Source organism: Mus musculus, chromosome 2 (genome assembly GCF_000001635.26).
Source record: "Mus musculus strain C57BL/6J chromosome 2, GRCm38.p6 C57BL/6J".
NCBI classification, from domain to species: domain Eukaryota; kingdom Metazoa; phylum Chordata; class Mammalia; order Rodentia; family Muridae; genus Mus; species Mus musculus.
Window position 1 is genome coordinate 125732263 of NC_000068.7, and position 22616 is coordinate 125754878.

The window sequence follows — 22616 nt, forward strand, 5'->3', positions numbered from 1 at the left end:
CAGGGGTCTGGTCCAGAGAAGTAGCCAAGTTCTTTCCCAAGATGCTGGGAATTGAGATGAAAATAGAAATGTGCTTGCCTGGTCGCTGCGACAGTGGTCAGTTGTGTAGAAGGCACGTCCTTTGGCCAGGGCTCCCAGTGAGTGAAAGCCAGATCAAAGGATGGGAACCCGTGGTCCGGAAGGGGCCCAAGCACACGAGATACACACGCAGCAATAAGAATTCACCCTCGTTGGGAAGTGGCGGAAATCCGGAGATGGGCTCGGTTATCCCCAGCAGACTCTAAACTAGCCAGCCATTCACTTGTGTCTACTGTCTCTTTCTACCAAAGCCGCAATTTTAGGCTGACCTAATGGCTGCACCCCTTTGGCCAGTAGGGAGAGGCCAATGGGACAAAGGTAAAGGCACCATCCTTACATTTGGTCTTTGCATAGTCTCCTGGACTAGGGCAAACACTTCTGCCTGAATGCACCAAGTCACCCCAGTAGCTTGCAGCAGAATGAGAAGTTGGGATAAGTAATATGAACCCCTCCTCCCCCCAACACACACCCACACACTAAAATGCACATCCATTTTCTAACCCTACGATGGGGCATCTCCACATCCACTCATTCATCAACAGCCAACAATGACTGCCCGACTTGAAGGAGCCTATCCTAGCATAACTGTCTCTCTCCTGAGAGAGGTGTCATCCAGCTGCGGATTGAGACAGAGACCCACAGCCAAACATCAGGCAGAGCTTGGAAAGTCCTGTGGAAAAGTGGTGGGTAGAACTGAACAAGCTGGAGGAGTCCAGATCACCACAGAAGACCTACGGAGTCAACTAACCAGGGACCATGAAGGCTCACAGAGAGTGGACAACCAACCAAGGAGCATGCAGGAGCTGGACCTAGATCCCTTATCCATTTGTAGCAAATGTGCAGCTTCCTCTTCATGTAAGAAATGGGGGGTGGGGTGGGGGGTGGTCTCCATCTCTGTTGCCTGCCATTGGATCCCCTCCCCCATGCCTGGACTGCCTGGTTGGGCCTCAGTGGAAGAAGATACACCTAGTCCTGCTGGAACTAGATGCCCCAGAGTGGGGAGGTACACATGGAAGGTTCTCTGAGAAGGGGAGGGAGCAAATGGGGAAAGGGACTTGTAAGGGTGAGACTGGGTGGAGAATAGGGAGGGGCTGTGATTGGGATGTAAGGGAAATACACAAATTACTGGAGAAAAATAAACAGTCCTGTTATTTAATCAAGGTCCACTGTCTAAAAATGGCAGAGCCAAGACTTCAGATGTTTTTACACCTGAACACTGGCTTCCCCGACACTGAAGGACATGGGCTATTGTAAAGAGACACAATAGGTCAGCCACTGCCATGTAACTATAATATCTAATAGTCATTAAAGGCTGATAAAAAAAAACTAAATTATCAGAGGGCTTCCAAGTCAGTCATGGAGAAAGGTCTAAGCTGAGAGAATGATGGAGAGACAGCTTAAGTCACTGAGCCCATTCCTCATTGTATTGTTCTTCATGAACACAGTGCTCCACATAGTGTGACGGTTCGCACTGACCCTCTGCTGAGCACATCTGTTGGTAATCAGCACTCATTTCAACTCCCAGAATCTTTATTTCAGTAATCCTACCAATGTTTCAAATACACTCATTATTATTACATTTGTACTGGTGATCTGGGCTCAGTGACATTTGATGATGCTGGGTTATGTAATTGTTTTGGGGGTGTCTTAGGGTTTCTATTCCTACACAAACATCATGACCAAGAAGCAAGTTAGGGAGGAAAGGGTTTATTTAACTTACACCTCCAAACTGCTGTTCATCACTAAAGGAAGTCAGGACTGGAATTTAAGCAGGTCAGGAAGCAGGAGCTGATGCAGAGGCCATGGAGGGATGTTCTTTACTGGCTTGCTTCCGCAGGCTTGCTCAGCCTGCTCTCTTATAGAACCCAAGACTACCAGCCCAGAGATGGTCCCACCCACAAGGAGCCCTCCCTCCTTGATCACTAATTGAGAAAATGCCTTACAGCTGGATCTCATGGAGGCATTTCCCCAGCTGAAGCTCCTTTCTCTGTGATAACTCCAGCCTGTGTCAAGTTGACACAAAACCAGCCAGTACAGGGGGTGCCCACGACCCATGCCTGTATAAGACAGAGAACTGCACATCAGTAAGTACTGGAGGTGTTCTGGCTGCTTCATCAACCAGCTGCTGCCTTTCACCATCTCCTAGGGCTTCCCTAGTCTCTAAGATAGAATAATATTGAAATTAATAACCATACTATGGTTTGTAAGTATTGAACCAAAAGGGGAAGTATGGGTCTCTCACTTTCAATCAAAAGGTTGAAGAGGACATACCCAAGACTGAGATAGGCTGGAAGCTGGGTTTTGGCACCAGCCGGCGAAGCAGTGAACCCACAAGGCCCATGAAGGAAACTGAGTACCAACCCAGTGCACACACACATGGCCATAGAGCACAAGAGCCAGGTGGCTGACACAAGTCTAGTGGTATGAACCAGAAAATCATATTAGCTACAGCATTCCCTTAAGACAGAGCCCAACCCAGAGACAGACTATTAACTCTCCTCAGTTCTAAGAAGCTGGGAGACTTAGACAAGTGTGCAGATGTTGGTTCACTGGGACTGGGAAAAGCTGCTGCCCCTGTGACATGCATGAGCAGGTGAAATGGCACTTGGGCTAGGAGCTGTGTCAAACTGGGTGGGTACAGCAGCCCAGGTCTGGAAAGCCACTGTGCAGAAAGTGGAGGCAACTTAGGGAGATGTCTCAGAACAGAACAAACCAAGGTGACAAGAATCAAAGCCACTTCTTCTTTATACACAGCCAGTATTAAATATTTTATTACAGTAACAAGGAGCTGACTAATACATCTTCTGAAAGGCTATAGCTGCCATAGGTAGTGATTCCCCTGATGGATATTGGTGAAAAAAAATTAAAAACCTTCTGGAAATGATCACTCCAGATGTCATCAGGAAGTCATGGGCTGGGGATGTGCCTCAGAGTCAGAGTGCTTGCCTAGTTTGTGTAGGAAGTTGGGTTCAATTCCCTGCACCAATTTTTTTCTTTTTTAAATGTGACTCTTGGGGAAGTGTCAACATCAATTTCAGCTCTCGTAGATGATGGTGAAGGGTTCCAGATTTTAGTAGAGAATTAACTATGGTTGTGGCAAACATAACAAAAGCACCATAAAGAGAAGCAGATTTAGGGTGTGATGGGGGAAACATCTCTCTCACACAGCTTTAGTAATGAGTCACTTCTCACACATGAGCAAAAGCAGTGGTTTTCTGAGGTGGAGTCTATGCCTAGCAGAGAAACTATAAGCTCTGCTGTCATGGGAACAAGTAGAATAATCAGAATCAGCTTTTAAAAAAGCTGCAACTGAAGGATTCACTCTTAACTTGTCATGTTTTACACTCAGATGCCACTGAGCCACACTGTGGCTTAGTGCAGGGCTTGCCTAGCACTCCTGAGAGTATGGGCTTAATCCTAGATACCTCAAAAGCAGAATGACATACTAGAGACAGCTTTTGTAATAGGAAGAGCCAAAGGATGCAGGGGCTTCACTGTCCCGTGTTAAGTACAACATCAGCACCAACAGTGCCACTGGCAACCCAACATCAGAACATACACTCTGATGTTATCAGCCACCCACATCAAGGTTTCATTTTTCAGTTACAACTTACTGGAGGTGCTTAATAATAAAATACTCTGAAATGACATCACATGCACTGTCCAAACACAATTCTATCATACACCCAATAAACTACAGCATAAACATATTTCCAATTGCACAGAAAAACCAAACTTGTCATGTGACTTGCTCTGTGTTGGTTATCTGTTTTCTAGGGTGGCCCAGAACTGAGTTTATGGTATCTCTAGACTTTCAGGGCATTAACTACTCAACAGATGTTTCAAACAGTCTCTTAAAATAAAACACCACCTGTGAATGTGGTTTCCAAGTGATGGCATTCCACACTCAAAAATAAGCACATGGCAGCAGATCTATTGTTGAATACACTTCTTTTCCCCTTTCATCAGAGAAACAGTGCTTCATGGCAGCTTCCAGCTATCTTCAGGAACTATGCACACCTTCTTCTGGTCAATGTGACCAAAACTGAGTGACACATTTCTATAGCGTCTCAGCATTTTTATGGGGAAGTGACCAGCAGGTGAGGCAGCATTCATTGCTCACTGCCCACGATGTCCCAGAAACTGTGTGCACCTGGGCACTCTGTCCTAAGACACAGTGAAGCCACGGCTGGGGCGTGCATTCCAGATCTGCCATTTACTGGCTGTCGGATCCTGGATAGTTTCTTAGTTTCTCCACAACTGTATCATTTGGAAAGGACAGAAGTCTCAGACATGACAGGGCTTCTGTGAGCCCTGAGGGTCAACCACAGGGAAAGGAGGGATCTACAGGAGCTTATGGGAGTCTACACCACAACGGTCTGTGCAGAAGGCATTGCATTGACCACTCCAGAGATTGCTATTAGCTCCAGTGCGGGGATCTTGGCAAAGCCAGGTGAGTGCAAGACCCACAGCAGGCAAAACTTTTCAAATTCGCCTGGGCAGGGGAGGGAAGGGAGCTGGGGTGATATCATGATGCATTTCAAAAATCACTTAATTAGCAGAGGACCCCACTGTGCAAAAAGGCTGTTATTAACCTCTGGGTGTGAGATAACTTTATCCTTCACATAGAAAAAGAACACAGAAATTCTCTCTTGGTATAATCCATTAGTTTTGCTAGTTTTTATTAGAGCACTACAATTAAGACATTAAATTATAAATTCAGGTGGTATATTTAGAAATTAAATTACAAAACAATACAAATACTTTTAAGGTGTGATGTGCCAACAAAGTTTAAATGCTATCATTAACTGGGGGTCAGTTTTAGATTCTACAGAATCCCTGGTGTGTACAAAGGTTAAAGGAACAAGGGAGATGGAGAGATGTTTGCAAATAAAATATTCCACAGAAAAAATTTAAATAAAAAGATAAGCTTTCAGCGAATTAAATTAATGTTCTAATCTGTTGGCACCATGTACAGAAAATACTTACATGATAATTCCTTAAGCAAACAGCAGCTTTATAAACAGTAATACTTTATACATACATTAAAGTAACAATGTGTTACAATTTAGCAGTTTTGTATTAAGAATTGAAAATGAATGCAAAGATCGCTCTTTATTTGCACATTGTAATTCCCACCCCATCCCTACTCTCCCCAGGTTATTAAAAAAATCACACAAGTATGTTATTTGGATATTAATTTGTCAATATTTAAATTATTTGAATTCCTTTTGACTAATTCTTTTCCAAACACTGGAAGCATATAAAATACCGTCTCTTCAAAAATGATTCCAGTCAAAGCCTGTAAAAACTTCAATGTATAACACACGTTATTTTTCCATGTTTAGTCAAAAGAAATTATATTACATCATTTACAAAGATTAAAACCAAAAAATTAAGCTATTATGAACACCAGTCTTCAAGGAGTAATCATTACAACAAAGAGGCTTACCAGAGGGGGCTAAGCAGGGGGTGTGATTTATACTGCAATTCATGTGCTGATAGAAATCTAACACTAATTATTGCCAGTAAAACTACATCTACACACTAAAAAAAAAAAAAAAATTCAGTTTTTACTTCTTATGCCAATAAACTTATTCTTACCATTAGATTTATGTCTACAACTCCGAAGAGAGTCATACCTACTTCCAAAAATAAAACTTTCCTATTCCTTGTACCTCCTCTAGAGCCTGGGACTCAATATACACAAATACCCCCCACCCGACCAAGTTTACCCAGAGGAAATAGATTATACACACACTGATGCATACTTAGGAATATTCTCAGGGTGGTGGCACTCCCTTTGATAAACTGTGAACTGTCCTCTAGAAGTGACCATTTCCCTGTATAAAGTCTGTGGTCCCTTGGATTTGTGGCCAGAAAGCCACTGCCTGTGAGCGGGCACCCACTCAACTTCTAAACCGACGGCAAAATTAAGTTACTGGTGTTTTCAAGATCTCCTCAACTTCTCTTTTGGTACAAGCGTCAAAAATCTAAAATGATGATTTGCACCCAGCCGAGAAGAAAATACAAGAAACTTTGAAAAGCCACTAACTCGAGATCAAGAGCTCTCTGAGTCACTGACACCAAGCAGGAAACACGATCATGCAAAGTAGGAAAAGTTCTCAATCTCCTTTCAAGACTGTCAGGCATTCGCAACCTCCGTCATCTCTTTAAACAAGTTAAGGCTTCTTAACTATGCAGACAGTAAGACTCAGCCCGTGTAGATCCACCTCACTGTTGGCTTCATTCCTTACGTCTAATTGAAGTGTCAGATACTTAGTGCCTAACGTCTATACTGGACAACAGTTTAGATTGGATGGTATACTACTGTCCCCTTTAGCACACTAATAAAGTTGACTGACATTTTTTATAGAGCAATGCTCCTAAACTTTCACAAAAAAAACTATAACATCAGCCAAGAATTTCATCTCTCCGCATTAAATGCCAGCATTATAAAACTTGGACCGATCACAGTAGGTCCCAATTATTTCAGTAAAGACTATCTCTAACTTCTCTCTTCTGCCTCTGGGAGGCAAAGTCCTGCTCCAGATAAGCAGGGGAGGAGAGCACCCCCTTGCTGCTGCCTGCTCCTGGGAGCGTATAGGTAGGAAGGAAGCTCATGTGTCCATCTGTGAACTGGGAGCTGGGGTGTGGAGGAGGAGGAGACGGAAGACAAAAGATGGGTAAGTATGACTCTCCCGTCTCACAGATACTTGTGAAGACAACAGAATCCAGGGGGTGACTGGAGAGCAAACAAAACAGCTCATTAGGATTCTCCCAAGCAAACACACACATTCCTAGAGAAGGACAGAGATAAATAATTATGAATACAATTAATTTCTGCATATATTTGTATATGATAAACCATCTGAAGGATCAGCACAATTAGAATAACCTTCTGTTTTCTTCTCCAGCTTCTTCCAAGCCTTCCCTGAACATGTCACAGGCTGCAAAATTCCTTTCCCTGACTTCCTCTAACTGTGGTTCTTGCTCTGAGGAAGGTATAGAAATGTATGATTAAAAAACAGATGAAATGACTTCCAATGTGGATGCGTTTAAATATGCAAATAGATCCACACCTCAAACCAGGAGGGTCCTAAAGCAAATGCTAGCAGCAGAGCAGGGCAGGGCAGCCTTGCTTCTGGGAGTCTGCAGGGAAGGGCTGCGCTGGTACAACCTGCACTGTTGGCCTGTCAGAGCTTGCCTAACTTTACATGCTATGTACAAGAGCATTCCTGAGGTCAGAGGCAAGGGTTAGACAGAACTTGGCAAGTCCCACCACGGGGACTGTTTGATCTTACAGACATCTACCCCTTCCCACAAACAAGATCAGCATGTTGACGCTCCAGTGCTCGCCTGACTCCTGCAAGCCGTTTGAGTCCATCCCAACTTTCACAATGACCAGTACTTCTGAAGTAAACGTCATGGACCAAATTAAATCTGCATCCAATCTTAATGCACAGCACTGTTCGGTCTTGCGGCCTCGGCCTTTAGTCCCCGATGCTACCTCCAGCTCTTCTCACAAGCAGCTTCTGTAACTCAGACAGATACCCCTGAAGGAGATGGGCATGCAAGCAAACACTGGTCCTTCGAACCTCCATCTTTAATTTGTAAAATAACCTTAAATAGGCATTAGTTGGGTTTTTTGTTTGTTTTTCTTTAGAATTTGGTCTTCTCTCTTTAGTCATTATTTTTCATTACAAAGTAAGTTGAAACAAGTCTGATTTTCTAAACAATTCTTGGAAATAGACTTGGACACTGTTAAAAGCAAAGTCAGAGATCATAACAAAATAGGTAAGAGCTACAAAAAGTCTGTTGGGAATTAAAAACATAGTAAGTGACTGGACAGTGGAAGATGTTGAGAGAGGTCAGGTACATGGCTGCATCTGGACACAGCTGGACACAGCTGGCACTTCCTGAGTTATGTACTTTGGGGAGGAGAACTGGAATCAGGGTGCTCTTTGCCCATGTTACTGCTGGGCTTTGGCGGCTGGTCGGGAGTCCAGGTCTCACTGTCTGCCCCCGACTCCAGCCCTTCGGGCACTTCCGCTGCTTCCTCTCCACTTTGCTCTGCACTGTCTTCCTCCGAGCCAGGAAGGGCTTTGCCAAGCTGCAGTGTCTCCATAGTCCTCTGGGTCTCGGAGACCCAGGACTCGATTCTACTATTGAGCTGCACTTCTTCTGCTGTGGGCTCATGACTATAATCCTCCTCCTCCTCCTCTTCATCCTCCTCTTCTTCAAGCATGCCAGGTACAAGAGTGCTGGTGGTGCTGGTGATGGAGGAGTTCAAAAGATCCCGGCAGCTGCCATCCAAGGAGCCGGTCTCTGTGCTCTGCTGGGAGGCCCACTCCAGGTCGTCTGGCTTCAGCTCATCCTTGTCACCCGTGGGTTTGCCCTGGCTTGGTGCTGAGGTAATGCTGCCTGCAGCCAGCGGCAGCTGCTTACCCACCAGGCTGGTGTCAAGAGCGAGTCTGCTGGGCTTCTCAGGAGGGCTGTGCGTGCAGGGAGCCGCCTTCTCCATTTCCGACGGTTCCAAGCCGTCGGACGTCTCCACCATGCTCCTCCAGTTAGTCTCTACAAGCAGGAAGCAACATCCGTGAGAACCAGAAACACAGTTTCAGAGGCGTGGAACTTATTTAAAACACTAAATGAAGGGCAGGAACAGAATACAGACATTTGTTGGCTCATAAACTGAATGAGAAAATTAAACATTTAATTTGCTCTAAAATGAGCTTAAAATGTAATAAAGTTCCAAAATAAGAGGCAGGAACAGAATATAGAAATTTGTTGGCTCATACACTGAGTGAGAAAATTAAACATTTAGTTTGTTCTAAAATGAGTTTAAAATGTAATAAAGGGAGAATAATGTTTAAAACTATGTGTACTGCGGCTGAAACATGGCTCAGTGGTTAAGAGCACTGACTGTTCTTCTGGAGGTCCTGAGTTCAATTCCCAGCAAATACCTGGTGGCTCACAACCATCTGTAAAGCATCTGATGCCCTCATCTGGTGTGCATGAGACAGAACATTACACACACACACACACACACACACACACAGAATATTTTTTAAAAAACAATGTGCATTCAAATGAAGAACTAAGAGATAAAATGTACTACTGTACAGAAAGTAGAGTAGCTACTGAGGCTCACGTATAAAATCCACATCTGAAAACCAATGCACTACCTCTTTGTATTTGTGTCCCCTATAGCTATGCTGACTTCAAGGGTCCCTCATTCACAGACAGTAAGCCAAGATGTCCAGCACAAACAGTTCTAACGTCAAGGGTCTGGAAGAGCACATCACTTAGACTTTGTGTCATATGTCACTTCTACACAACTAATGAATGGAACCATGCATTTCTAGTGTCTGGGGAAGACAGCAGGTGACTATATGTAATGGGCAACACTGACTCTCAGCTGGACACAGGAATCCTTGGGTCTTACCTTCGATTAGGGTAACTGAAGTGGGGAGACACAACACTATTTATGGGTGGCACTATTCCTAGCCTGGGGTCTTGAACTAAACAAGGAGGAACCTGTCCTGGCTAATTTTGTGTCAACTTGACACAGCTGGAATTATCATAGAGAAAGGAACTTCAGTTGGGGAAATGCCTCCATGAGATCCAGCTGTAAGGCATTTTCTCAATTAGTGATCAAGGAGGGAGGTCCCCTTGTGGGTGGTGTCATCTCTGGGCTGGTAGTCCTGGGTTCTATAAGAGAGCAGGCTGAGCAAGCCAGGGAAAGCATGCCAGTAAAGAACATCCCTCCATGGCCTCTGCATCAGCTCCTGCTTCCTGACCTGCTTGAGTTCCAGTCCTGACTTCCTTTGGTGATGAACTGCAGTGTGGAATTTTAAGCTGAATAAACCCTTTCCTCCCCAACTTGCTTCTTGGTCATGATGTTTGTGCAGGAATAGAAACCCTGACTAAGACAGAACCCAACTGAGCACTAGCTTTCATGATGGCTTCTGACTGTGAGTGCAATGTGACCAGCCACCCAATGCCCCTGCTGTCTTGCCTACCATGACATACAGAGTAAGTCCTTCCTCCCATAATTCTTATTATTTTATTATAGCATTGTAAAAAGTAACTAACACAATACCCTAGAAAAGATAGGAGAAATATCAACTATTTCAAAAAGTGAGTTAGAATTCAAACCATTATAGAATCAGGGCAGGAAGCCAATGCAGGCTTTGGCAAATCATGCTGTGCCTGAGCACGGCACTGTTTCAGTCTGGACTCACACTGACTTGAATTATATAGGATGCAGAGAAGTATCTGCTGCTTCTACATTTGTAAGGTTAGACTGAGTAATTCAATAAAGTTAAGAAGCTTAAGAATCTTAAAGTTTTAATTACCAAGTATAAATCATTAGATTAAAGCTTCCTATTATTTAGCCCACAGGGGTCAAAAGTATGATGTATTCTAATCTTAAGGCGCTCTTAGACTTTTTCTTAGCTTGTTAGAACTATATGATGGTGTGAGTAAGAATGGCCCCCAAGAGCTCACAGATTTGAATGCTTCCGCACCAGGGAGTAGCACCACTTGAGAAGGATTAGGAGGTGTGGCCTTGCTGCAGGAAGCTTGTCACTGGGGATGGGCTTTGAAGTTATAAAAGCCCACATCAGGCCAGCCAGCTCGCATGCTCTCCCTCTCCCTCTCTCCCTCCGGATCAGGATATAGCTCTCAGCTACTGCTCTAGTGCCTGTTCCCCACCATTATGGCAAAAAGACTGAACCTCAGAAATGGTTAAGTCCCCAATTAAATGCTTTCTTTTGTAAGAGTTGCCTTGGTCATGGTGTCGCTTCTCAGTGATGGGACAGTGACTAGAACAAACCTGATTCCATTCCAGGGGCTGAAAGAATAGTCTTAGTTCCAAATATGGTTTTTGGTTTATTTTATTTTATTTTGAGACAAGCTGTATGTAGCCCTAGTTGTCCTTGAACTGGTAGACCAGGCTGCTGGAATTCACAGAGATCCATTTGTCTCTGTCCCCAAAGTACTAGGATTAAAGGTTTGCACTATCACCACTGGCTGAAATATTCTTTTCTTTTCTTTTTTTTTTTTTTTTTTTTCGAGACAGGGTTTCTCTGTGTAGCCCTGGCTGTCCTGGAACTCACTCTGTAGACCAGGCTGGCCTCAACCTCAGAAAGCTGCCTCCCAAGTGCAGAAATATTCTATTTTTAATAATAATATTTCAACTAATTTTTAAGCCAAAAGGAGTTGTGAGCTTGCTTCCTAGTATATAAACTGTCTGTGGTTGCACATAGCAGTAATCTCAGCACTTGGGGGATAAAGACTGGGACATCTAAAAGTCAAGGTCTTCCTTATCCAGTTCCTTATCACAGCACTCAACAGGGAGTTAAAGGCCAGACTTTGAAGGGGGAAAAAAGTTAAAAACAATCAAGAATTTACAAAATCGTTTTAATCACTTGAATTATTTCATTTAAAATGATATGGGACAACTTACCATATTCCTTTTCATTGACTTCAGAAATGGGTTCAGAGATAACACTGCAAAAAGAAATGGCGCTTGCTGCAGAGGGGTTGCGAGAGTGGCCCATGTGGTGAGGCACCGTCTTCACGCTCCTCAAGGCTTCCTCCGCTTGCTCCTGCTCTGTTGCCGCAACCATGTCTTTATACGCCTTCCTGGCTTCCTCTGTGAGCTCCACTAATCTATTAAACAGGCTCTAAAAAGACAAGATTCTTCTGTGACTAGTCAATGTTTTTTCATTATTAAGCTTCTTACATTTTTAGTCCAGATGAAATCTGGGCAGTATATGAACCACAGAACCTTACAAGATGGACTCAGCACACATGAGGGCCATAAACCTCACAGCGTTGAGGCAACTGATTCTAACTATTTGTGATATATTTGAAAGGTTCAACAAATGTACTCCCCTTTAGTCTGGCACTACAGAGAGAAAAGGAACACCAGCTCTTTGGCAAACACTCGAGCTTGACTGTACGGGAGAGAGAGACAGCAGCAGCCACATTACAGTGGCTCGTGCTTGACTGTACGGGAGAGACAGGAGCAGCCACATTACAGTAGCTTAGAAGCTGCAGAGGGGTTGGTTGGGCCTTTTGTTTATTGTTTTAAAAACAAAACAAACAACAACAAATTAACAACACTAGCTTTTAAAGTAGACATTAAATCTGATGGTGGACCTCACTGAGGAATTCAACGAAGCTAACAACTGATACAGAACTTGAAGAGCAGGTACAGGAAGGAGAAGGAAGGAGAGGGCAGCCTTGACTAAGTAGACATGTGAAATCATAAACTAAGGGAGACAAGAGAGGCATAAAGCTACTTTGGGGGCAGTGATAGTCTTACCTGGGTTGAAACACGAGGGAATGAGCATGTGTGGGGAGGTGGTCGGGGTACAGTAGATGGGAGTTTCCAAAGGAATTAAAAATCCTCTAGCCAGATGTGGGACATTCTCATGTTTAATAAAAATGCCAATATTTACACAGCACTAAAGCCACATTTCAACAGCTATATCTCATGACTTCCTCAGGCACCAAAAAGACAACCCATATGACAAAACCTGGTGCTTCCCAGATCATCACTCAAAAGACTTCACTCCTGGTAAATGTTTTTGCTGTTGGTTTCAAGACAGGGTTTTACTATATAGCTCCGGTTGTCCTGGAACTCACCATGTAGACCTGGCTGGAACTCACAGAGATCTGCCACCTTCTGTCTCATGTGCACTGGGATTAAAGGTGTGCACCACTATACCCCGCACCCCTGGTAAATGTTTAGTGTCTTGGTGTCATACTGCTGCTTAGACAACCAGGAACAATGACAGATGCTGCTCACTGTGCTGCCGGCTGAGCCAGTTAATACTGTAACTAGCTGTCAAACACACTCACGACTTGTTCTTACAGAGGAAGAACGGTGAAAAGCAACCCTGTCATGGACCATTAATACTACAAATTTTATTTGTAAAAAGGATTTGTGTTTTATTGTAGTGTGTAAGAAATCATGCATTTAAATGAAGCCAGTAAAAAGAAAACAAGTATGTAAATTTGTCATTCTGAGATTAACATAGGTATTATAAGCAAACTAGACAAAAACAGAAGCTAAAGGACATAAGGGAAGAGGAGAAAATATTCAACAAGAAACTCTGATCCATTCCTTCGAGTCACTAACTCACTCCTGGCATGTATTAACAGAAAGAAGCAAAACACACCTCCTAAGTTCTCCTGTATGTATATGTGTGTGTGTGTGTGTGTGTGTACAGGTCAATGGCAGGAGCTGTCTCTCAGTGGCCAGTGTGTTTATTAGACACAATCTCTCACTGGTCTTCGGAGACCCACTTGTCTCTGGCTCCCCAGTGCTGTGAGTACAGCTGTACATAACCTTGCTTGGCTTGAGATGGGTTCCAGGGATCAGACTGAAGGTTGGTTAGTGACTGGGCCACATCCCTAGCCCTATCTCCTAAGTTCTTACCTCAGCACCAAAATAATTGAAGATTCCTACAACACTAACGGGAACCAGCTTGTTCACACAGCGTCCCAGAGCTTTCCTTCCAAGGGCAAACACAAAAGGGATCTCTTGCTCCCGGGCCATGGCTATAACATTGTAGAGGGCTTCATCGAGGCCACCTGAGGTAAGGAAATCAATGCATGGAGAGCCGCCAGTCAGTCACCTACATGTTGGAGCTAGCATGGCTAAAAGACAGAATACTGCAAAAGAATGTCTTACTTGATCTGTAACACACACACATACACAACCACCCACATTTACATATTTGTCTCTTTCCACAATTAAATCCCAAATTCCTTCAAACCCAGTACTTTAGTTTCTCTGTAGGGCTAAGCATAGCAGAAATAAAGTTTCATGTAACAAACATTTACTATGAAGAAGTTAGGTGAAGCCGGGCAGAGGTGGTGCATGCCTTTAATCCCAGCACTTGGGAGGCAGAGGCAGAGGCAGGTGGATTTCTGAGTTCAAGGCCAGCCTGGTCTACAGAGTGAGTTAGTTCCAGGACAGCCAGGTCTATTCAGAGAAACCCTGTCTCAAAAAAACAAAAAACAAAAAAACAAAAAAAAAAAAGAAGTTTGGTGAAATAGTTACCAGTAGCTAGTTCTTTTTTTTTTTTTCTCACAGTCTTTAAGCTCCAGTGATAATTGGCCGTATTTACTGAGACAGATTAACATGGTAGCTTACAGGTGTTTTCTCTGTGCAAGTATCTACCATGCTACCTGACACCTAGATGGGTCTGCTCTACCAACAAGGTCAAACAAGGCTGCACTGCATAGAATGTACATATGTGCTAGCTTACATAGGAGTCACTCTATGTGTACTGCCTAGGTTTAGGTCAACTTGACACAAGCTGGAATCATTTAGCAACAACAACCTAAACTAAGAAAATGCCTCTACTACACTGGCCTATGGTAAGCCTATGGCATACTTTCTTATTAGTGATTGAGAGGGCCCAGTCCACTGTGGTTGAGGACACTATTGGGCTGATGGTCCATGATTCTCTAAGGAAACGGGCTAAGCAAGGCATGGGAAGCAAGCCAGTAGGCAGTATCCCTCTATGGCCTCTGCATCCCCTCCTGCCTCCAGTCTGCCTTGTTGAGTTCCTGTCCTGAATTCGCTGGATGATGAACTATAAGATGTAAAGTGAAATAAACCCTTCCCTCCCCAAGTTGTTTTGATCACAGTGTTTATCACAGCAATAAAACCTCTTAAGATCCTATATAACTGCTGGCTTCTGGGAGACAGATCTTCACCCTAAGCAGACCCTGAGGTCTTTACCTTTTCTTCTAATTCTTTTTTAAGTAGGAAAAGTTATTAAAGGAAGATTATGTGACGTTTTCAGAGCAGACTCCACAGATGCTAAGTAATGCACACCCTGACTGGTTCTAGTCTCATCACAGTAAGGAGATGCTGGGTGAGCCTAAAGTATTTCCTTTTCTCATGCTCACTATTTGTTTCATGACTACACTGCAGATGAAGACATGGTTTCCAGCTGCAAGATGGGTTTGAGTTCCCCACAGAGGTGAACCTTTCTAAAAGCAAGCATACGCACCTTTTGACTGGATCTTCTCACAGTTTGGGGAAATGATGACGCACTTGATCTTGTTCAGCTTCATGTGCTTTGTGACCTCCCGCAGCCCCATGACCAGCCGCCGCCTGGCCTTGGCTCTCACTGGGTCCTTTTGGTAGATGCGTTCCTGGAAACTGACAAGCTCTTGCAGAAGGAGGGTCACACATTCATCAATTTCTTTAGAAAGAACCTGGTTACAATATCTGTAAAAGAAGCAAAGAGCTGGGTAATTCCATCCTAATTTATTGACCTGTAATTACAGACTTACATTAGGAAAATATCTTTGAGGGTGAATACATTCAACAAGGCATTTTTTAACAAGTTCACCAGTGTCTACAATCTCTAAACATGCCAATTAGAAAAACAGCAATACTGATTCTCTTTGTGAATTTCAGTGAAGTAGCTTTTAGTCCAGGACGAGATGCCATCGGAAGTAGTACTGAACTCCTAATTATTATGGTTCTAAAGCTATAAACCAAATGCTGACTTACAAGAGACTACAGTTTCATATGCCACTGTGATACATGTCACTAGAGATATGCCTAGTAAGAGAAAAATGCAAGTTTTCTGAATTTCTTAGTAACAGTTCATCCTCTGACTGAGGAGAGAGGTGCCTGACCCTGCTGCTGATGTACTGACAGAGCCCCCAAGGAAATCACAACTCCACAATTCCTGAGCATAAACCTGGAACTCTAAGTTAATAGACCAAAGAGATAGATTTATACCCGTGTGTACTGCTATAAACCCACAGTAGCTAAAAATGGAACCAATCAAGATGGTCTCCAGCATGAATGGCTAAATGAAATTGATGAAAATTTATTAATATATACTGGAGTTTTATTCAGCTGCCAAGAAAAATAAACTAAAGACATTTCCAAGAAAACAGATCTAGGGACCATTATGTTAAGTGAAGTAACATAGACTCAGACAAATACTGCATGCTTTCTCTCTTTAAGATCTTAGATTTACATGTGTATGTGTGTACAGGCACACATACAAGTATGTCATGAAAGTAGGTAAGATTACCAGAGGGCACAAGAGATCTTAGGAGAGGAAGAAGAAAATAGAAGATAAGGAAATGTTTGTTTGTTTGTTTTTGTTTTTGAAGACAGAGTCTCACTGTGTAGCCCTGGCTGTCCTGGAACTCGATCTGTAGACCAGGCTGGCCTCAAACTCAGAGATCTGCCTGCCTCTACCTCCTAAGTGCTGGGGTCAAAGACATGAGATTTTGGTCTCACCACACCCAGTGAGAGTAATGGAAGTAAGTGACATGAGAGGAGGACTATTTGGGACAGGAAGTGAAGCAGCATAAGGTGGGCAGTGGGGGAGAGGAGGCAGCTGAAGGAGTGCATGAGTGAGCACCAAGCAGACTGATACAGATGTATAAGATGCCATAATGAAACCCACTCCTCTATGTGCTAAATTGAAGAAAAAAATCAAGGCGGTAGACAGTATTTCTTACTGCACAGCCCACCGATCCAATCAATCTGTTTTATTTTGAAAAAAAAAAAAGGTTATAAAATATGCCAAAAAAACTAAAAATACTTCATCCTTTGATGAAAAGCCTGGAAAAGTCTCAGCCATGAAAGCATTTCCAACCACAAAAATAAGTTTGGTTAGGTGCTCTGAAAACCTATGGTTATGGAAGACGAACTCAATAGGTAAACTGAAGCCTTGAGGTAAACAACAGGCTTTTGCACCAAACCAGGCAGCTGACTGAGGCCGTCGGAAGACAAAGGAAGTGTACAGTCACTGTTCACTTAGCTCCCAGGCAAGGCAGCCATCACGTTTACTTGTGGACCATCATCCACTGTCCTAGATCTGACCTCACTGCACCGGAGGCAGGCAGTCTACCTCACACGATGGGACATGGGCCTGAAAACATGTCCAGGAAATCGCATGTTTTACCTGCAAACATTTAAGCAAGTATGACATCATTTCAGAAGATAGAAATGGGAGGATTGAGGAAAGATTAAATGTTATAAACACTCAAAATTTAAAAATCCAACAACAAACTACATTTTCCTTCTCTCCTGTCTCAAGCTGCTCATTTCATACATATGCATTTCTTTTCCATGTGTTTCATTTGTTCCACATCTGCTGTCTGACATATGATTAGTTGCTCAGAGCCTGAAGAGAGGCTTTTGCTCAGCTAGAGCTGAGGAGGGAGCAGAACAGAGCAGAACAGTGGCTGCCGGAACCACACTGGCTCTTGCTCTAGAGTTCCTTCGTAAGTCATTTTTAAAGGTAAAAGCTCAAAGCTCTTTGTCTACACAAATATTAAAATACATCACAGCTGCTTTATGAATCCTTAATTATCCAACTTTAAACCCAAGTGCATGGGTTAACTCAGTGGTCAAACACCTGACCAGGAAGCTGGAAGCCATGAAGTCGATCTCTAGCACTACAGAAACGCACAACAAACAAGAACAAATGGCTTTATGGGATGGACCCAGGGTCTTAGGGGAGGAAGCCTGTTACCTGTCATTAACTGATTAGTAAGCTTTATAAAACGCCTATGTTATATGCAAAAATGTAAGTATTTGGAGAGCAAATCTCATAGAACATTACATCCTCTATGCACACATATGTAACATCCGTATACACATACACATAATATACGTATAATGTAAAATGCCGGAATGCTGGGAGAGAAGCACCACGCGGGATAAAGAAAACACAGCACCGTGGAGTCCCATTCCAAGGGCACTGACAACAGGGACTGCTTTAAATAGACCCACGCCAGCCATGAAGCAAGCGGAGGAAGCCAGCACAACCTCCACAGTCCCTTGTTGGGTTTAGGGAACAAAGGTACAAACTCAGAACGACCAAGATCCTTCACTTGTGTCACCTCAATACTGAGAAAAAAAACTTACTCTCGAAATCTTTTGCTGTGGATTTTGGTTATCGTTGACGATGCCATTGGGCTGCCTATGCCAGAACTAGCGGGTGAGCCTTGCGACACAGGTGTCATACAGTATGGAGAGTTCTGACTTGCTGGAGAAAGTGAAGCATCACTGGGCATGCTCAGTCCAGCATCTGTGGAGAGTCGAGGTGAAAGGGAAGAACCTGGAAACTTCAGACGCTCAGAAGCTCCAGATGTACACACACAATTTAGATGATAGAATTTTTCAGGCTGTGTCCTAATTCTCCAGAAGCTAGTAAATTAAGCATTTTCCTATCATAAATTGTTTTTCTTATTAATTAAAGAATGAAGTATTCCTACTATTATTAGAGCATACCCAAGAAAAATCTAAGCACAGATTAGAAGTTTCCACAGAAGAGTTGCAGTCTGGCAATGACAATCTATGTCACCCATTCTCTCTTAACTCTCCTTATCCTACACCTGCTCACCCTCCCAACTCCCCAGGCCCCACTTCTGCTCACCCCCATACCCCGCAACCCTGTATAGAGCAAGGCTCACCCTCCTGAGCCTCTCCTAACTCTCCTAGACTCCACCTAATTATCTGGCCTTTGCTTCTATGCTCAGGCAGCCATACTTCTAGATACAAACTATCAACTCTACTGCTTCTTCCTCAGTTACTGCTTGTCCTCAACAAGTAAATGCAGTAAGTTTGCATATTCCGTCTAGTAATTAGAAAGTTACATATTCCTTCTGTGTACCCATCATATCAGCCTTTGACCATTTGGTTTTCCAATCTTTTATTGAACACACTGGTAGCTTTTAGATCAACATCAGAGGGATGAATCAATGTGTGGACATACATAAATCTAAGGAGAATCACATTGAGAATAAAGGGGAACCCCAAGAAACTATGTCCTAGATAAACAATACTTGGGAATAAATTAACGTTCCTAAAAGTACTGAAAGATTCCTGGTTGAGATCTGTGCAAATCAGATTTACCTTGCTGCAAAATGCTATGTGGCTACTTGTACTAGATGGGAACCTATCTGTTGGAATCACGCGTGCTGGTATGAATAGAATCTTTGCTCTGTTTTGCAGCTCTCTATTCCTTGTGCTTTATGTACTAATCCCCCCCCCAAAATAAGAAATCAATAAAAGTACTTTTAAAATAGTCCTATGGGAAAAAAATAACCAAATAACCAATATATAGTGTTTTATATGTAAAAGATGATGAGCAAAAACTCATGGCCATCCATCCCAGTAGTCCCAGGCCCTGGGAAGATCCTAACGCCTGAGATGTTACTACAATTGATGAATCTGAGCCTCCAAATTGTCAGAGACCTGCTATGGAACACCTGCCCACCCTTTCAGCCATCTGCCTTCAAAAGAAACCACCTAAATCAACATACATAAAAGAGTGTGTGCAACTGCTACTGGAGGCGCAGCTAGGCTTCCTCACCTTCCTGGGAGACAGTCTCCTGAGGCAAGTCATTGGTTAGGTCCAAATGCGTTTCTGTTGGCTCCTCGGCTCCCAAAACACTATGTTCCACAATCAGACGCCCCTTCTTCTCCTCTCTTTCTTTCAAAATAACCTGAAATCCATTACAGCATTCTTTAATTACCAGTCACTCTTCAAATAGGTGCAACAAACTCTTCCAATGTTACACTGAAACACAGGCACAGCCGTGAGGATTCCAGTCGGCTGTGTTACCTGGCTATATAGAAGATGGCCTGTTAAAAGGTGACTTATTTTAGAAACTAAGTTGAGGAGAACGTATAAGGAGAGTGCTAAGAGTCACAATCAAACTCACATCATCTATCTCCGTCTTCAAATGAAGGGAAGCAGGATGCTGAAGCAAACAAGCAAATACGGCACGTCTTTAAATCCGAGGTGACCAAGTAAGATTTCCAGTTTGTGTGATTTACACTCTACAGTTTTCAATTATTCAGGCATGGATTAACTCATTCTGACCCTCTAATACTAAACCAAAGCAGATATCATCATCAATTTATAGGTAAGGAAGACAAAGGTGAAAAGGTGGGCCTAAAACTGCTCTACTCCACACAGAACATACATTGCCGTTACAAAGGTTCAGGGCTAGCTGGCTAGGAGGCAAAGCGCCTGGCTCAGATGTCTGAGGCCTGGGGAGAATAGAGTTAAGAGCAACTGAGAAAACTCTGGATCTAATTAGGCTTCTACATGCAGGCCCCCATACAAGCATGCCCACAAATGCTTGCACACACATATATATGTAAGAGAAAAAAAAATGCCAAGGAAAGAAAGATCTGAACTTATTTCTAAGAAGGGTTTAATACTTTGAATATGAAATGTTTAGCAGTTTATTCTTCAAACATTATAGAAAAATGCAGGGCCTTCTTACATACAAGGAGACTGTCATACAATGCTGGTTTTGAATTAATCAGTCACATATAGCCATGTGCATATTACAACATCTACTTCCTAAAACACAACTAATTTGCAAGAAATACAAAAGGTAAACCTTTAATTATCTGATAAAGAAACATCTCCAGACTCGGGGTTACCTTTTTCAGTGCCGTAGGTCGTTTTAGCTTTGCAATTTCCTTCTCTTTTCCTTTTTTTGCTTTAGAGGAAGTAATATCCAAAGAATTAAAGGATGTCACACATGGCTGACTTTTGGCTAAGGTCTTTCTGTTAGAGTCTTTAGTGTGGAAAGTGGCTGTGGTGACAACTGAAAACAAACAAGAGCATTAGTGTTACTACTGCAGCCAATCTCCACACGTTGACAATCTCCTAAACAAAGCCTCAAAAACACAAGGTTTCTCTTCCCATGGAAATAGACAGAGGACAGCATAATGACAGGCTGGGCCGCATCCCTCAGACACGGCTTCCTTCCAGGTCTTTCACCTCCCAAGGAGAAGTCAATGCAGTCAGGCAACTGACAGGTCTGAAGTAAGCTGGACAGCTGGCGTCCAGTCAGCCTGCCCGGCTGTGTTCTCCTCACTCCTACAGAGGCAGCCTCTTACCCTGCTCACATACTTGGGCAGCCTATGGCTCCTCTCCTCAGCTCAGGGTCAGAGGACATGCTGAGTCTCCTGTTCCCCAGCAAGTGCTACACCCTGCTCATACCCTCATTCTGCAGCCCTGATTCTTACCATTGCTAAGCCTTCAAGTCTCCATCTCTCACTCCAGCAGAATGTTTGTCATTTCCTTGAGAAGACACTGCCCAAATTACAAAAGAAAAAAGAAACCAAAAGGAGAGGACAGACATCCTTCCTCCTGTCCAAGGCCCACTAACCACCTCAGCTCCTAATGCCACTTTAATTCCTCTGGGACCTTGTCCTGTCCCTTTTCTCATGCACTTCCCTGACCCAATCTCTGTTCTTTGAGTACTCCCCTACTCTTCTGTCTGAAACAAAAGCTGGCTTGGGAGGCAAGGCCAAAGCCTCGTCCCATAACTGGGCTGCGTCAGCCTACGGTGCTCTTACTGCTCCCCTTCCCAGTGAAACTTCTCAGCATCATTCTGAGCCCCTTCCTTTCCAAACCAGCACCACCTGGCCTTGGCCCTACCCACTCTCTTCTAAGTGTGCTGTCAAGACCCAGCAGAGCATTGCAGTCGCCAAATACAACTTCCCAATCTTGAAAAACTCCCCCCAGGCCTCTTCTAACATTACTCATTCATTCATTCATTCATTCATTCATTCGTATTTATTTGTCTGACTCTCCTTCCTTTTGTTTCTGAAACCTGGTCACTCCAAGGACTTCTCCCTCATTTTAAATGGACCAACTTCTAACCTGAACTACATATGTTTAAGTCCAGGGCCACTGTCAGCTCTCCTTATGTCACTGTGGTATGTTCATAGCACTCTTCACTAAGCCAGAAAGTACAGGTACAGTATATGTGTGAGGATGTGCCTGCACGTGTGTGCATAAGCATGTGACGCCATCTTGGTGGCGTCTTCCCAATCCCTGTCAATTCTAGTTTTAAGACATGGCCTCTCAGCAATTCGGCTACACTAGCTGGATAATGAGCTGAAGGATCTGCTGGTCTCTGCATCTTTACCACTGGGTTTATGGGTGTGCACTGCTATTCATGCCTGGCTATTACACAGTACTAGAGCTCCACACTCAGGTCCGCATGCTCACGTGGAAAGCACTTCACTGATGGAGCCATCTCTCCAACATCCCAGACTTGTCTTCAACCTACTCCTACAGCCTACTACTCCACACACCATCAGGTCCTTGCAAATGTTCGCTCCCATTCTTTTCTTAGGTTTCCTAACAGCTTTCTTTCTATTCAATACTTTCAAATAAAGACTGGGAAGAGAAGGGAGTCTTATTTCTATCTTCCAGGAACCCAACTCATTCTTCAAAGTCCAGTTAAACACTGTCTTTCCATGCAGTCACTTGTAATCCTTATTTCTCTTCTACTGCCATAAACCCCTCCCCTCTTTCTACAGGCTCACAGAACTTGATATATTTCTCCTAAGACACCACTGTTCATCAGGGGTTTTTTTTTGGTTTGGTTTGGTTTGGTTTTGGTTTTGGTTTTTCGAGACAAGGTTTCTCTGTGTAGCTCTGGCTATCCTGGAACTCACTTTGTAGACCAGGCTGGCCTCAAACTCAGAA

At 43.4% G+C, this 22616-nt stretch overlaps 1 protein-coding gene across 3 annotated transcripts in view; it reads right to left on the minus strand.

Annotated features, from left to right (window-relative positions):
- Positions 1-4723: 4723 nt before the first annotated feature.
- Positions 4724-22616, minus strand: part of Secisbp2l (SECIS binding protein 2-like) — a 45885-nt gene continuing 27992 nt past the window's right edge. For 2 of the 3 annotated variants that reach the window (NM_177608.3, NM_001369056.1), the window contains 7 exons: positions 20552-20718; positions 19467-19599; positions 18017-18179; positions 15123-15343; positions 13535-13689; positions 11552-11771; positions 4724-8655 (listed from right to left, as the gene is read on the minus strand). In NM_177608.3, coding sequence (NP_808276.2) covers positions 8003-8655; positions 11552-11771; positions 13535-13689; positions 15123-15343; positions 18017-18179; positions 19467-19599; positions 20552-20718 — 1712 coding nt within the window. In that variant the 3' untranslated portion in view covers positions 4724-8002. The remainder of the gene's footprint in view (positions 8656-11551; positions 11772-13534; positions 13690-15122; positions 15344-18016; positions 18180-19466; positions 19600-20551; positions 20719-22616) is intronic. The other variant, XM_006500156.4, reaches the window with a different exon arrangement.